Here is a 17,328-nt window from a genome sequence, read left to right as displayed (position 1 = left end):
TGGTGTTCAGGATTTACAGAGCTTGGAGTGATGTGCTAAAGCCAAAATCACAGTAATTATACAATGAAGATACTTTCTACAGCAAAATTGCACAGTCTCTGTGAAAGTCTGAAAGAACAACAATTCTTTGCAGTGGTTGCTGAAACTCATTAAGCTCAGGCTTAGAAAGGCTTCCCTTTGTAACAAATTCCATCCCATTATAGAATGCATACTTTAGTTACTTTGATACTAATTTGTTACTTCACTCACAGTGTACAAGAGAGATTAATAAGAAGTACATTGACCAGTCTTGTTTGTGGCACAGTGTAATGTAAAAATTTCTAATGTAAAACAGATAACACTTAGTTCATTTATTCTAACAAAGATACCTTTTTAAACTGTTACTGAGTATGAAGGCAATCTTATCCTGGATGCTTGTTTGTTCTTATCTATTTCGAAGGATTTAATTATTCCTGTTGTCAGTGGTGCAATTGCTTACAAAATTGCTTCCATCTCTAAATTACTATAATTAGAGCTATAACTCCCATATCTAGTTAATGTTGCTGTGCAGCTGGTGCTTTCATTAACATGTCAATTTTAGACTTATATGCTTTGCTGCATTGTAAAGAAAAAAATTAATACTTGTTTTCATCTTCAAAAAATCTATTTCTCATAAAGAGAACTTTTATCTTAATAGTGTTAAGGAAGATCTTCCCTGAGATTTGCAATGTTTTTGTCACTACAAACTGGGCTCCTGAAGGGATGAAACAAACTTAGTTATAGCTGGAGTTCCCTGCAGTTGTGTGATGAGCCTTCAATCTTGAAATGTATTATGGGACAATAACACCATGCATGGCCTCACAGTGAAGGTCCTCTCCATCTCCTCCTCTGACATAGGCAGGAAAATGTGGAGACTTTTTATTCAGTGTGTGTACAGGACATTATGAATAGGTGGATGATGACTGTTTAAACAATTAATAAAGTTTCATGGACCCAGGTGAAGACGTCGTTTTAAAGACATGGACTGGATTATTGAAGCATGTGCTAGTTGTCCAATGACAAAGCTATAAAGAAATTGTTTTGTGGTTCTCACTGTTCAACAGATGTGATTTTCACTTTTGCTGCAACAATAGTAGGGATAATTTATTGTGTTTTCAACTGGTAGGATCCTGCCTGAGAAATTTAAACTCAAAGGAAGGAGTAAGGAGCAAGAATTCATTTCCTTATGATGTTGTAGGAGCAGAATAGTACGTCACATCTCTATTCATTCTTCCAGTTCCACCCACTGAGGCCTGGTTGTGTGTATATGTGGGTGTGAGTATATTGAGTGTGTCTACATGTCTTCTGAGCTTGGTCTTGTGTGGAAACTGGGGGTCATGGTTTATTACAAGCTCCAGTCAATTTCAAAACAAGTGCAAATCATGGCTTATGAAGCTGTCTTGCATAACTAACCAGAATTTGTGATGAATCATGTTGCTGCTTCGCATACAAGCCAGGATTAGGGACAACTGATTGTAATGTTGACAAGCCTCTTCTCTCAGCTGTGTGGAAGGAAAAAGTGAAAGAAGAGCCCATTGGCCCAAGATTTTGCCCAGGCTCGTTCTAGTATGTGCACATACAGGAGCTAAACCATGATTTAATGCTTCATAAGAATGAGGACTATAGACACAGATTACTTTCTAACATTTTATTTTAAATAACTCTTAAAAGTAGATGGCTACGAAAAGTAGCCGCTTTTAAATGGCTGCTTCCGTAAACATTAGTCCACTGTGAAGTCATTATGATTTTAATACTGAAAATATCAAGCATTATTGAAAACAAAAAATAAATTGGAGTGAAGCAGGTAGGGATAAAAATGGTGGGAGCTATTTTTTTTTATGTGATCGGTAAAAAAGTTCTTGGCCTGAAAACAACCTTATTGGAGGAAATATTATCCATTTTACAGCATATGCACGTCCGCTTTCCCTTCCGCCTATTCCTGTAAATGCTCTCATACCTTGTTGATCCAACACTGTTAGAGAGCTGAGATGCAGTATCATGTCAACAATATCTCAGGCCAGTGTTCCATAGTGTTGAGTTTCAAGAATGCTTTGGGAACTCTTAAACACATGTAACAAATGTTATTTTTACTTACAGGAGTGCATGGTTAACCCTATGTAACACAAGTCATTCCCTATGTTTTCTGTTCCCATAGTAAAATTCAGTATTGTTGCAGGTCTCTTAAATTACTGTTTTGCTTTTTGAAATTATTGGAAACTTTTAAAATCCTCCATAACATGCAAATTTTGCCAAAAATGCATTATGTATAATGCAGTTTATAATAAAACGGGTGATGTTAGTGGAAGTTATAATTCGGATGAAGCTCAAAATAGTTTTCAAATGTTCTAATATTTGAGCTGGCAGTCAATAATCCTGAAACAGAATGTAGCTCCTTGACAGATGCTGCCTGACTTGCATTTCCCAACTCAGGGATGTCTGCGCACAAGTAAAAAGACAGGAAGGAGGCAAGCATGTAAAGCGAGTTGTCTTGACATTCCTTTCTAGCTCAACTTTTCCTCTCCTTTCAATGGGAATAATGAACAGTGGGCATTATCTAGTAGCTCTTTCTGCCAGTCGCACATGGAGGACTAGCACCTAACATGGCCCCACTGGTTGGAGGAGGAGGAGGAGGAGGGAAAGGCCCTTTTCCAGGAGTCCTCCAGCAAAACTACTAGTTGGCTAATAAGTTTATTACTTGGACCATCCTATATTCAGGGCACAACTGTCAGTTTCATTGCTTGAGTCTGTAATGCGCCCCCCCCCCATTTCTTTGTGATTGCTTTGCCCCCAACTAATATCTTAAATGTGTTTCTGGAGAATCTGAAGCAGAGCATTAACTTGAAGACACTTTGTGAATATATTTTATAAACTGAGACTTAACAGCACAAGACTGAAGATCAACATTTGCATACTGTATGTAGTGTAGCAGACACTTTTTGAACGGACTCTCTTACTCAAAAGAGCAATTTGATACTTTACTGAACATTTTAAGTATACCAAAGAGGTAGAACAGCAGCTTAATGGTGCTTTAGGTTATGGTTGGTAGCTCGATCAATTTTCCTTAATGTGCTTTAGCTTCTCTTGAATAACAGTAAACTTGTCTTTAAATAAAAATGTTCAGAGACACAAAAGAACAACAAATGATTATTGGGGTGTTTAAAAGCTCATTTCGTTTGCATGTATTATCCCAATGTGCCTTCTGTTGAAGTATTGAGTCTTCAAACAAAAGGATACAAATTAATTGTGTTCTGGGGCCAGCATTTGATTTTTTTTCTTGTACATTAATTTTCTCTTATTTCTCTACCCACTCTTATCAGAGATGCTCACAATGATTTAAATTATTTTAACAGAGTATTATTATCTGTGCTTTCAATATAACTTGTGTCCCTTTTTGATGAAAAGTTTAAAAAATGTAACTGATGTACAAAATCAGAAATTATTTCCTTTTTTCTGTTTCTAAATAAACATGTTAGAATGGTGTGCCTTGACTTACCATTAAAAACCCTCCAATGTAAACTTGCAAATATCAAATGTTATAGATCTTCCTAGATTTTTATTCCCATCTGATCATATAGTTTTTTACTTGCTCTTACTAGCCATTGTGGCTAAGCTGCACTACCTGCCTTGCACCTGATGTCATGTATAATGTTTAATGTGGGGCAGGTAAGGGTGTGACTTGGCCAAAAGGGTTCTTGCAGGTATGGTACCTATAAAACCTATTATATTGCTGAGTAATATAACAATTTGAGGGACTTCTAAAGACCGACATGGGCAAAAAAACTCACCCAGTGTCATTTAACTCAAACCAGCTCCTCAAATTAATCCATTCCTCACAGAAGCCTTGGTAAAGAGGTGTGTGTTTAACCTGAACTTGAAAATTTTAATTGCTATGCTTTTCTCAGGTAGGAATCCTTGACCTTTACTGGTAATACTTGAAACAAGAAGCAGCATTTTAATTACAGCCAGTTTTTGTATAGCCATTCATGACTTACTTCCTTCCATAAACTAGGAATACTTCATGTAATCTCATTTGGTAAAACTTTACCAAATACCTTGGCTAATATATGTACCTTACATTCTTCTTATATTAGTTTCCTCCTTAATTATCAAAGTTCTTTTTTCCTTTTGATAATGTGATTCACGGACAGTTATTGATACTGTTTTCTACTTATAGTGTCTAAGATTTCTATAAAGTAAATCAAAATCAAGAAAGGTATTACATCAGTTTCTTTACATCTAGAGTAAAATTGAATATTATTCCAATAGAGTCATTGTAAATGCCCTAAAAAAACATTTCCCTTATTTCTGTATTTGCTTCTCTTTGCCTTTCATTTCAGTTGTAGGACCAGTAATAGAAAGAGCTTGATCGTAACCTCCAGCACATCTCCAACACTTCCTCGACCACATTCTCCACTCCATGGCCATGCAGGTAATGACAATCCCTCCCTCCCCTTCTATAAATCTTTTTTTGACAGAGCAGTTATTCTCACGATGCTGGGCATCAGTTTTTGAAGTGAATTTGGCATTTGTGACTGAAGTGAATCAGAGCTCATGAATAATTTGTGTCCGTAATTTTGACAGTAGGAATAGCATCTGTTTTTGGTTTGTAGCTTGGGTATCATGTCATAATGCAATTAATCACCTCTGTTTGTAGGAATGCCTTTCTTAGTTTCAAAGCATTTTAAAGTCTGAAGTTTACTTTGTGTATAGACTTCTTTATGTTGCATTTATGCTTTGTTAACTTCTCTCTTACCTCTAAGAGAGAGGGTTCCTGTTTCATGTTATTCATTCTCCAGAGCAACTCTCCCAATTTTCTCCTTTCTTTTTCTTTTGATTCACCTAAAGAGTGTTTTATTAGAGCCCTTTGTCATGGGCAGGGATCCATACAAGCACTTCACTATGATAGGGAAATATGTTGTTGTGAGCTCAGTTACAGTTGGGAAATGAAGATCAAGATGCAGCAAAGCACACTGGAAGAGTAACCAACAAACTCCCCTGAATAGCATTTCCGGGCACATTTCAGTAACCACTACATCACACCAGATCTTTCCTTGTTATTTTATCCCCCACCCCGCAATCATTCATTTTAGAATATTTATATTTTATTGAAAATATTTCCACAGCAATTTCCTACCAAATCCCTGTAAAACATATTATACCTAGATCAGATCAGTCCAATGAACTCTCTCCTGTTGTTCTTTAATAATAGAAAATGGTCCATTTAAATGAGTTTGCTGTAAAAGCATATTGAACATGCCATCGACCTTTGCATTGACCCCATTTCTAAAGGCACTGTTTTATTGCTTTAGTTGATACAATACATGCTGCAACAGCTGTTTTTGTTTTTGTTTTCAAAATCCCAAGGTCCATAGAAAGTGATTTGAAGTTGTTACTGGAACCAGTCAGTTCTCAATCTCCGCTTTGTGGGTCAGGTTCCTGAGCCGGTGGATTGCAGACTAGATGCTGGTGCTCTCAAAGGAAACTGATTTTCTAGATCCATTTCAATTGGGGTTTAGGCCTGGTTATGGCACGCAATCTGCTTTTGTCACTCTGCATGATGACCTCAGGAGACACACAGGAGAAATCTGCCCTTGTTAATTCTCTTTGACCTCACAGCGGTTTTCGATACCATCGACCATGGTATCGTTCTGGAGCAGCTGTCTGAGTTACAGATGGGTGGCACTACTTTGTGGTGATTCCAGTCCTATTTGGATGACTGTTTCCAGAGGGTGATGCTTGGGGAGTGCTCTTCGATCCCATGGAGCCTTCAGTGTAGGGTTCCTCAGGGTTCAATTTTATCCCCCAGACCGTTAACATCTACATTAAACCACTGAGTGGGGCCATCCAGAGCTTTGTAGTACATTGTCAGCAATATGCTGATGAGGCACAACTCTACTTCTCCTTTACACATACAGCTGTGGCAGTGGATGTGCTGGACCATTTTCTTGCCTCTGTAATGGACTGAATGAGAGCCAATAAACTGAAACTCAGTCCAGATAAGACTGAGGCACTGTTAGTGGGTGATTCACTAGACCAGATGAAGAGGAGGCTGCCTGCTCTTGAAGGAGTGGGTACACAACTTGGGGGTACTTCTGGATCCATAGCTGTCACATGGGGCTTAGGTGACTTCAGTGGTGTGGAGTGCCATCTATCATCTTGGGCTGGTGGCTGAGCTGGACTGGGATACTAGCCTTGTCAGGTTTTGTGGCCTTCACCTCTTGGCATAAATCAAACACCTAACACTTCCAGCAGAGTTAGTTTACATGTGGCTCTTGCATATGGGAGTTGCCCTGATAGATACGTGCTCAAGACACAGGAGCAGTCCAGGCAATTAGCTCTTTATTGCTGCCATTCAGTGTAACTGTTTAAATATGTACAGAATAGTCCATTTAGGCTGCTGATCGCAGCAGCCAGATATCTCATACAGCATACAGCAGAATACATCATTAATCCATACCAGCAGCAGTTGTAGTACAGTAGTAGTTTCATCAGTTGCAGGCATTGAGAGAAACTAAACACTTCTATCTCACTGAATCTTTCTCTAGCTGTTTCTCTGGCTCTCTAGCTAGAAAGAGAAACTAAAGACCAGCCTTTTTAAGGCTACAAGTTCCTGGCTGTGCAAAGGAAACCAATTAACTCCTGACCCTTATCTTGCACCAGTGTAAGCAGTTAGGCTTATCCGGTCAGTTTCTGGAACATTCTCCACTTCCAATTAACAGAAACTTGCTCAGTTTTCTGCAAAACGAATGATCAATCCCCCAACAAGCCTAACGTCTGTCATCTATGCTCTGGTAATATTAAGGTTAGATTACTGCAATTAAGATTGTTTGGAAATGTCAGCTGGTGCAGTATTCAGCGGCCAGACTGGTTACCCAGGCAAGAAAGTTTGAACATAAAACTCCATTCCTGGCCCAATTGCACTGGCTGCCAATTAGTTTACAGGCCCAAATAAAAGTGCTGGTTTTGACCCATAAAGCCTTAAATGGTTCTGGACCACTGTACTTCAGTGACAGCCTCTCCCCATATGAACTAACTCAGGCCCTGCGATCATCATCACCTGTGGCCCTTCTTCATTTGCTTCTTCCGGAGGGTGGTAACACGAGAGTGGACTTTTTCTTCAGTGTCTCCCAGCTTGTGGAATGCTCTCCAGGGAGGCTTGCCTGGCACTTTTGTTACATATCTTTAGACACCAGGCAAAAGCATTTTCACACACCAGCAACACATCCTGTAGAATTCTATCCATTATATTTTATCTGCACAATCAGAATGAATTTCAGGAACCAAAAAGTTGTATTGAAAAATACAACTTTTGAGCTGTCTGGCCCAAAAATGGCAACTAGGCATTCTGTTTTGGCAACTGTAACCCTGGTTTAAGGAGCCATTTGTCACCTAGCCTATATATTGTGGGTTTCTAACAATGTTTAAAAAAATCACTTTGGGGGGGTGTCTCTGTTTTGTGGCTCTTTCTTGATAGTACCAAATGATGGTTTGGAAGTACATTTAAATGCTGCTAATATTTCAGGGTATCTCCGATTAAACTTCAGTATTCTCTGCTTCATAAAAGCTAAGAGAGCTGATATCTCTCTTTCTGGAGATACTGACCCGGACAGCCCTAAACGTTGGCATTGATCCAGTCCTCCTGGGGAACTCCAGATGCTATAATTATCCTGCCAAGAAGTGCCAAGAAGTATGACTAGAGTACTGAAAACAGTGGGAATTGTTGGCTTTCACATTTTTAGTGAAACTCTACAGTTCATTCTGTTCAAAGTGTATCCCCCATATCCTCTTTGGACAGCAAAACCGAAGGAATGGTAGCAGTTCAACTAGAATGAGCCATCTGGTCCTCTGATTTAAGAGCTGCTTATCTTACTGGTATCCAAGAACTTCCTTAAGTTCTCAAAGGAGAGTTTAAACAGTTGCCTGTTGACCTTTGATAGAACGAGCATTTCAGAATTCTAAGAAGCACTCTATTCTAAAGACAGAATCCTGTAGCTGAGAAATGTAAAAGAAATTATTATTATGTTCTAATAATTTTGTTGGTTTCATAACAGAATCCAGTTACAAACACAGATTACAAAATACCCAGTACAGAGTCAGATTAGATCACAGAAATGATTATCTTTGTCATTACAAGTTTGTCAGAATTAGAGGACGTTCACTTGACAGAATGACTCCTCCTACTGGATTGGATAGGCAAGGTATTTTAAGTTAAAGATTAAATTGTGTCAGATATACAAGACCAAAATACATTTATTATTCCACACTCCCACTATGCATGAAAAAATTGTCCCAGTTGCAACAATAAATTTATAACCCACTCTTCACACTGAGGTCCCAGGACAGGTTACATCTATTTAAAACACCACATTAAAAACAAATCAGAACAGCATACAATCATAAAAATAGGGTGGGTCCTACAATTTACATTTACACATTTTCCAAGAAGTTTCAATGGACATTTTTCAAAAATAATTTCACTGGAAATAACCTCAAAGGTTTATAGGTGAAATGAATAGTAGTTCAGTTTTAAAATGGATACACTGTTATATGGATGTTTTCATTGTACATCATCTTTCAAAGTAGTGATACAATTAATTACTGGAGCTATTTGGTGTGTGTTTTTGTGTGTGTGTGTGTGTGTGTGTGTGTGTGTGTGTCTAAGTCTAAGAATAATAGAGGGCAGCACCAATATATGGAAGAAATAAAAAGCGGCAACATGCAAGGTGTCTAGATCCCTTGCCACCTGATCATTAGATCTGTGTAAGCATTTGAGCAGCAGGACGACCGCCTTGTTGCCTGTCAGCTTTAATGACCAAACAGAGCACTCTACTTTTGGTAACTGCACAGTAAAATGGTGTTGCAGCAGTGGTGCCCTTCATAGACATCTGTCCCAGGGGCAAGATGGTACTGAGGTAAACTGGGGTGTGTGTGTGTGTGTGTGTGTGTGTGTGTGTGTGTGTGTGTGTGTAGATTTCTGCTAAGAGTTGTGCATTTCTTACTGTCTCATTATGGTCTACTGTTGTGAAATGTAATTTAAATATTTATTGCATATTCACTCCTTAGTGACAGGAGGGTATTCTTGGATTGCTTCTTCTAATACATGCAGCAGAATCACAAACAGATGACACCATCAATGAGAACAGGCTTGCCAACACCAACTTTTTTTGTAGTATAGACAGTGAGGACTTCATGGGGATCTTGTGAGCAGTTTCTCTGGCATTTGTCTTGATAATAATTATTGCTTATAAACACCTGGCACTATTGCATTATGTGCTTGCACACATAGAGATGACCAAATTCTACTGTGGTCCTAATGAGTAGCTTGACCTTAATTTTACATGTTCAGATAATTATTTTTTAACTTTTCCATAATGTATCCAGCTTGATTAAATGTTCTGTCTGTTAATTTGAAATTCATAACATGAATTTTCTACAGAATGTGATATCTGGTTTGAGACTAATAGGATTTTAGAGATTGATGGTCCTAATCAAATGGTTCATGGAGAGTTGCTTAAAGCTCTTAGGATGATTGGCACTGCTTCCAAGGTTTTTGTTGTTTTTTAAAAATGCATTTGTCACACGTTGCCATAGAATTTGAAGAGATTTGAGTCTTGGAGCCCAGTACACAATTGCTCACTCTAAAGCATTAAAATTGTCATATTCAATCAGAGGCTTTTACCTAATCGCAATTTAAACATCCATTTTTATCCATTTTTTTTTTATAGCCTACTGTTCAACTTGAACGTTCCAGGGTGGTTCACAACATTTCAGTTAAATACAATATATTACATAAACCATAGAAACCTAGAAATCTATACGTAATAACAAAGTAGTCATGAAATAGGAATGGATTCTATAAATCAATCACATGAAGGAAAAATTACATCTTAATGTTGTAAGACTATTTAAATTGGGGGGCAACTGTATCCAGTGGGATACATCAGGGGGCCATAACAGAGAAGACCAAGCTGTTGACGGAACTACAAGCAGGACCTCTCCTGCAGATCTTAAGGCTAGCATACAGTGGGAGCAACACTGTCAAAATCCAGCCAGTTGCAAAAATCATTTATACAAATAAAATGCACACTCACAACATATGCTGCTATTTGGATTTTTTAGTTAACACAAAGACTCATATATGTCACATGACAAAAACTCCTACAATGAAAATTAGTTTATTTTATCTCAGCAAATTTGTATCAGTATATTCCTAATATTATGCAAGCACTACTATTTGAACTGTTTTTCTCATGTTTTATAGAGTGCAAGCTTATGCTGGCATATTGCTTGCCGCAACTGTAGGGGTACATTGCTGTAGGGAAGTGCAGATAGTGTACTTTCACTCATTTCTATACCTATGTAACGTCCCTCCATCTTCATTGCCTAACCCTCTGACTACTGCCACTCATGGTCCTGCCTGCACTCTACCCCCCCCCCCGATTTATGAGTTCTTAAAAACATATGGTTGGATTCAAACTTGTAATGAGCACAGTTCTGTTCATGCTTGAGAAAGAGGGTGGGGAGGTTATTTTTGCCAATTCCTCCTTCCTCCTCCTGTAGCTCCCTGGAAAGCTGCTCTGGAGAGTTGGGGAGGTGATTGTGGGGACTGCATAGAGAATCTGCAAAAATTAATCCCTTCCTCCAATGGGGAAGCCTCTACAGGATCCTGGTTCCTTCCATAAATGGAATGAGCAAGTATGGGTCCAACCCATAGAATATTACAAGAAATAATACTACATAGTGAACTGAACTACAGTTTCTACATTCCCCCTCTCCCTTCTGTTTTCAGTATTTTCACTTTGACAAGTAGAATAGGGCTGCTAATTGTTTTTCATCTTGAGCTGGGAAATATCTCACCCGGGATCTAATTAAAATTCCAGAATCGGGGTGGGGTGGGGTGGATATGCCACAGAAACCCCTACCAAACTGTTATTGAGAAGTCAGAGTGTGCTATTTAGCAGATTATGTGCTGTGCTGCATTTTTTAACACCACCAGTTTATAAACATTTTACTAATCTCATTTGTTGGGTCAGGCTACATCTATTGCTTAAAATGTCAATCTTCTACTGAATGCTGCCACATCTTGAATGTATTCGAACACTGCAAAAGTAGGTAATCATATGTTACTCTAATCAGGTATCCTGGTTATTTTAATGCTAATTCCCATATAATTATCCCATCAGTTTCCATATTCAGACAACTTTACATTTGCTCCTATAGAAACAATGAAAGATCAGCACCTTTAAACTGATGTAGAGTAAAAATAGATAGTAAAAATTGGTTACCGTCATCTGAACATAGAAATCTCAGTGACTTGTACAGCATTGAGGCACTCATCAAATTACAATAACAGAAATAGTTTTGAATGCAAAGCAAATGTCAACATTTTGTAATTTTCTGAACAGGTGGAAGTCCGTTGGACAGTCCCAGAAATTTCTCCCCAAATGCACCCTCTCACTTTTCCTTCGTTCCTGCCCGTAGGTATGTATGCATTCACATTTTAGTTCTGATTAGCATGTAAAAGCCTCGTGAGGCAATTCTTTTTTGCTTGTTGCTTAAAGTAATATGGTGTTGTGTTCTTGACTGACCCACTTAATTCAATTCTCAAGAATACTTAAAAAAAAAATTTTTGTTGGCTTCTCATTCAGAATGTGGGACATTGCAAAAAAGCAAGCAAAAGGGGAAAAAATGAAAAGAAAAAGTACAAACATGAAGAGTGCCTGGCCTAGGCAAATGTTTATTATTGTGCTTATATTTGAGAAAGTGGATTCCTGTGGATTCCTGTGGCTACATTTGAACATATGTGGCAGGAGATGCAAAGAGTTGTGGAGTTGGTATGCGTTGTGTTCTGCAGTGTTAGAGTAGGAGAGAAGGGGAAGTGAAAGTTATGATCACATTTCCACTCATGCCGTTTCCAGATTGGGACAGATGAAAATGGCCTTTGCCAATTCTGTTCACAGACCATATGGGGAATGCTTGTTTGGAATAAAGTGCTTTAAAGGCTACCAGCATGGAACCCTGCCCAGTCAGCCCTTGTTAGTTACAGACGAACGCTGATTGGCAAAAGAGTCAGAGAATCAAAACCTACCTCTGACAGCCCATTTTTGTGGGTAAGGTGCAGCTTCTGTATGTGGCTCAGGTACTCCCATTGTAGCTTTTGCATTATTGGATGACACTGTTTGCTTGCCTGTTTGTCTTTTCAGGGCATAGATTTGGTTAGCAAGATTTTTTTTATAGTTGTTTGGTATTAACTTTTGGGGTGTGGGGTATCCTTTCCCAATGGTTCATTGCACTGGAACGTCTGGTTTCTTTTGCTTGCCTTTATCTTTCTATTCTGTCTACGAGCTTCCTGATACCAAGGCCTTCCTTCTCATTAGAGGGAAGACTGAGTGAGCTGGCTATTTAGAAAGAAAGTGTTTATCTGTTGATCATCTATTTCGGAAATGACTTTTTAAATATCTGGCTGGCCAAAATAACACCAGGCTATCCATAATATGCTTGGATGTTTGAAGCAGCTCGCCCCCCCCCCCCCAAAAAAAACCCACTGGGTACAAGGAAAAAGGGGGAAGCAAACAATGCCAATTCCCATCCATTACTCAGTGCAGCAATGTATTTTTTCAAGGATAACTGAATAACACCTAAGGCTACCCTTTGCTCATACTGCAATACATTATGCAAATCGTGAGCCTGTGCCTTGCTTCATCAATTGCTTTCCCAACTCTCTCCAGCCTACAGCCAGCACACACTGTTCTGGGCACTTAAGCCATGTTGCAGTGTCTTTACAACTGTTCCTAAAGCCTGGGTCTGCCTCAGTTGCAAGTGGTCTTACTGTTTCAACTGCTGCTAATACAGTAATGCATTATCACAGGATCTGTGACTAGTTATTCACCTTCTCTCTTGCTGTGCTCACAGGAGACAGATAGTGTGAGGAGGGCCAGCTACCATAAAGGCCAGTCCTATGTCATTCACAAATTAGCTATGCTACATGAGGCAACCTACACTGGATCATGGCACATGAGACCCTTCCCCCAACTTCCATGATCCAAAAGAGTGAGGCAAAGCCACTTCAGTGAAATTGGGAGGCAGGGAAAACTTTGCCAGATTGGAGACTGTGCTTTTATCCTCTTTAGGTGGCATTTTTCATCTCTCCTGAATATTTTAATAATTGCTTGAGTCAGGGGACATGATCTTCATTGCTCAACAGCTTCAAGAAAAATGCAGAGAGCAAAACCAACCCCTTTATATGGCATTTATTGACCTGACTAAGCCCTTTGACACTGTAAATCATAATGCCCTGTGGCACATCTTTCTGAAAATTGGCTGCCCTGATAAATTTGTGAACATCCTTCAGCTCCTCCATGATAATATGACAGCAACTATTACAGATAACAATGGCTCTCAAAGTGAACCATTCACAATGGGGTCAGGTGTTAAACAGGGTTGTGTTATCACCCCAACTCTATTAATTATTTTCATTGCCATGATCCTACACATTGTCAAAAGGAAACTCCCCACCGGGGTAGAAGTCATATATCGAACAGATGGAAAGCTCTTAAATCTGAGTAGGCTGAAAGGAAAGAGTGAGGTTAGCATAATTTCCGTCATAGAGCTTCAGTATCCTAAATATCTTTGCAGAAGCTTATGAAAAGCTTGACCTATCACTCAACATCCAAAAAACTAAAGTGCTGCACCAACAAGCACAAAACAACCCCTCTGCAGTGCCACAAATCCAACTCAATGGTGTAATGTTGGAAAGTGTTGATCACTTCTCCTACCTGGGCAGTTATCTTTCCACAAGGGCTGCCATTGATGCCAAAATCCAGTATCGCCTGATCTCTGCGAGTGCAGATTTCTCCCGATTGAAGTACAGAGTGTTTGAGGACCATGACATTCACAGGGGAACCAAAATGCGTGTTTACAAAGATATTGTACTACCAACCATACAGTATGCTTGTATGACATGGACCACTTGTAAACACCATCTCCAACTGCTTGAAAGATTCCATCAATGGTGTCTCTGAAAATTTTTACATATCACTTGGGAAGACAGGCGAACTAATACCAGTTTACTGGAAGAAGCAAATATCACCATTGTCGAAGCAATGATTCTTCAGCATCAACTTCATTGGACTGGTCATGCTGTTCAGATGCCTGATTATCGTCTTCTGAAGCAACTACTCTATTCCGAACTTAAAAATGGAAAGCGTAATGCTGGTGGTCAACAAAAGAGGTTTAAAGACTCTCTGAAGGCAAATCTACGAAAAGGTAATATAAACACCAACAACTTGGAAGCACTGGCCTGCGAGTGCTCCAATTGGAGAACAGCCCCAAAGGTGTTGTGGACTTTGAAGACACCCGAACTCAGGACGAAAGGGAGAAACATGCTAAGAGGAAGGCACATTTGGGAAACCCTCACCATGATCAATTCCCACCCGGAAACCTATGTCCCCAGTGTGGAAGGACGTGTGGATCCAGAATTGGCCTCCGCAGTCACTTACGGACTCACTGTTAAGACCGTGTTCATGGAAGACAATCTTAGGCTATGAGTGATCACCAAAGAAAAAGAATGCTTTGACAACCAGTGTGCTACTTCACTAAGCAAATATGTTTGGTTAGAATTCCTTTCATATAGGGTAATGTTCTTAGATATTTTGTTTCATACTGCCACTCTGGTTTGCTGTGTTTTGTAATAATTCTCAAGTGTTTTATTTTGTGAATGTTTATTTTGTTACTATAAAAAAATGAGTGCCTTTAAAACCCGATAAACAAACCATTCTCAAAATAGAGTGCTTTAGTGATATTAGAATTATGGCAATGTAAATGAAAGGATTATGTTTTGCAAACTACAGAATTTTTCCACATTCACATATGCAGTTTCATTTATATCTACAAATATAAACAAATATGTCACCCCAGCTATAAAAATTCCCAGGATGATTTGCAAGCATGAAAACAAGAATTTATTACTTTTTCAGAAGCAGACTATGTTTACAATTTCCTCCCTGTTTTTATTACTGGTACTATTTTTTTATATAGCCATGGACACAGGGCAGACAGGTAACGGTACATCAGATATATATTATATGGAATGCTTCTGCATGCTTCTGTCCCAGTGAGCTTATATGCTGCTATAACCCCATTTAGGCATTCTGGTGCTATCTTTGTCAATTAAAATGAGCAGCAAGTGTTTTTTAAACATTATCTTAAAGCGTCATCCTAGACATCTACTCAGAAGTAAGTTCTGTTGAGCAGAATTTACTTCCATGTAACTCTGTGTAGAATTGCAATTTTAGTGAAGTTGGTCTAGTTCTGCTGCATGATAGTATAAAATAGCTTTAAACTTATTTTTAAAAGATAGGTAGTGACCAGGATTTAAAGAACCCCATGTCTTTAGCAATTTGTTTTAGTGGTGTGCAGCTTTTTATGCTGCATCCAATAATGTTCTTATTTTCCAGATCAGCATTCTGGACTGGAGCTGCAGAAAACATGTCCACACATCTTTGTATACTATCCAATGCCCAATTATTTACATCCAACATGTTGCTCTGTTCTCAAAGAACTGAACATGATGAAATAACTAATCTGACAATCCCTCAGTTTCACTTGAACTTCAAAATAGATCTTTCTGCATGGCAAAGTTATTTCTAGCTCTTTTTGTTCTCTGAGAATTTCAGTAGGATATAATCTAAATATCAGTCCAGAATATAATGTGTATTGCATTTGTGTGGCGTCCTATGCAAGACACAGGGGTGTTTTCTTGTTGTGCCTAAACTGGAGCATTGTGCCTTGTAGCAGTGCTAAGCTAGAGAGGACTTTGGGGACAGAAAAAAGGTTATAAATCTTTAATAGCTGTTAGTAGGCACTTTTAATGATGCATTTGTCATATGAAGGCTTCTTGAAACTTATGAGTGGCAGCTGCTCCCTCTCAATGAGCTAAATCATACATTTCCTTTTGTTAAATATACTGAGTATACAGTACTGCATAGGTGTCTTCACATTACTTCCAGGAATACTTTTTTCAGAGGTGGGGGGTAGTGTGGAGACCAGTTTATGTGGTAAGCTGGCCCATATGGGAACAGCCTACTGTTGTAAAACAGTTGTAAAACAGAAGCAGCTATAAGCACCTTCAATATGACAGCCACAGGAGAATCTGTATTTCTACTTGTTTTAGAAAGGGCCTCAGTATTTCTTTGGAAAATATATATTCTAAGAGTAACCAACTGTTTCATAGAAGTTGAATTAATTTTCAGTTCACCATTCAGAGAGAATAGGCATGCAGTTGCCGTCTCAACTTTTTCTAAATAATTTTTAAAGCCCTGATCGGTTGTTCTGGTAAATCAGTGTGCATTGCATTTGGCATATGAAGAAGCCTTCCTCCAAAATGAAATGCTGCTGTTGTTTTAAACAGCATCTTACAGTGTCATCCTAAACATATCTATCTAGATACATAGAAATAGATATATAGACATATATACATGTAGATACCAGTGACATTTGAATGGGGTTGTAATTATAGCATGGATTCAGTAACTGCAAGCTTAAAACATTGTGATCCTGTGCATGAAGCATGAAGCATGAAGACATTGTTTATTAAATGCTTGTGCTGTTTCATTCTTTAATTGTAAGAGAGATATTGAGGGTAGAAATGTCAGTTGTTTTCCTGAATCTGGTAGGTGAAATGAGATGCTTGTACCTTTCTCAAATTAGACCTGATTTTATTTTGAAACATCAAGCAGACTAAAGGTACGGTAATTCAAAAGCTTTGCAAAAGATCTGTTCAGGGCACTGTTCGTCTAAACCCTCTCAGCGTGTTATAGAAAAAAATGTGACCTGTTATTTCTAGCTAAGATAGCAGTCACAGCTTTCACATTAAATATCACAAAACTGTGTTTCACTCACTCATTTCAATTTAACTATTTGTGTTCATATTTTGTGACATTGGACTCTTACTCTTTTCCTCAAGAACTGAATCCATATGTACATAGATATCTGTTTTAACATTCCGTGTTTATTCATTTTTAAACCCAGCCAGATGGGTGAAATATAAATAATAAAATTATTCTTATTATTATTAAATTAAAAAGCAATAATCAGCTTGGAGCTAAGGCACCAAACCAAACCTATGGCTTGCCTGTTAAAATGGTGTTGAGGGTAAGTGTAAAGAGCTTTATTCAACATTGTATATCTATATAGGACTCTCATGGTTTTGCATGGCACTGTAGTGCTAAATAGAAGAGCAGGATATGTACCAACAAAACTACAGTTTCCCAGTACCAGTGGGAAGAGCCCTGTGCTCACATAGCAGATTGT

The 17,328-nt window shown here is 38.6% G+C and overlaps 1 protein-coding gene across 6 annotated transcripts in view; it reads left to right on the top strand.

Annotated features, from left to right (window-relative positions):
• The window catches only part of MAST2 (microtubule associated serine/threonine kinase 2), a 142,600-nt gene that overhangs the window by 87,575 nt on the left and 37,697 nt on the right, over positions 1 to 17,328 (top strand). For 5 of the 6 annotated variants that reach the window (XM_033152253.1, XM_033152247.1, XM_033152250.1 and 2 more), the window contains 3 exons: positions 4,356 to 4,447; positions 11,424 to 11,499; positions 15,055 to 15,075. In XM_033152253.1, coding sequence (XP_033008144.1) covers positions 4,356 to 4,447; positions 11,424 to 11,499; positions 15,055 to 15,075 — 189 coding nt within the window. The remainder of the gene's footprint in view (positions 1 to 4,355; positions 4,448 to 11,423; positions 11,500 to 15,054; positions 15,076 to 17,328) is intronic. The other variant, XM_033152248.1, reaches the window with a different exon arrangement.

The sequence above is a fragment of the Lacerta agilis genome, chromosome 6 (genome assembly GCF_009819535.1).
Source record: "Lacerta agilis isolate rLacAgi1 chromosome 6, rLacAgi1.pri, whole genome shotgun sequence".
NCBI lineage: Eukaryota > Metazoa > Chordata > Lepidosauria > Squamata > Lacertidae > Lacerta > Lacerta agilis.
This window is presented reverse-complemented; position numbering and strand designations above follow the sequence as displayed.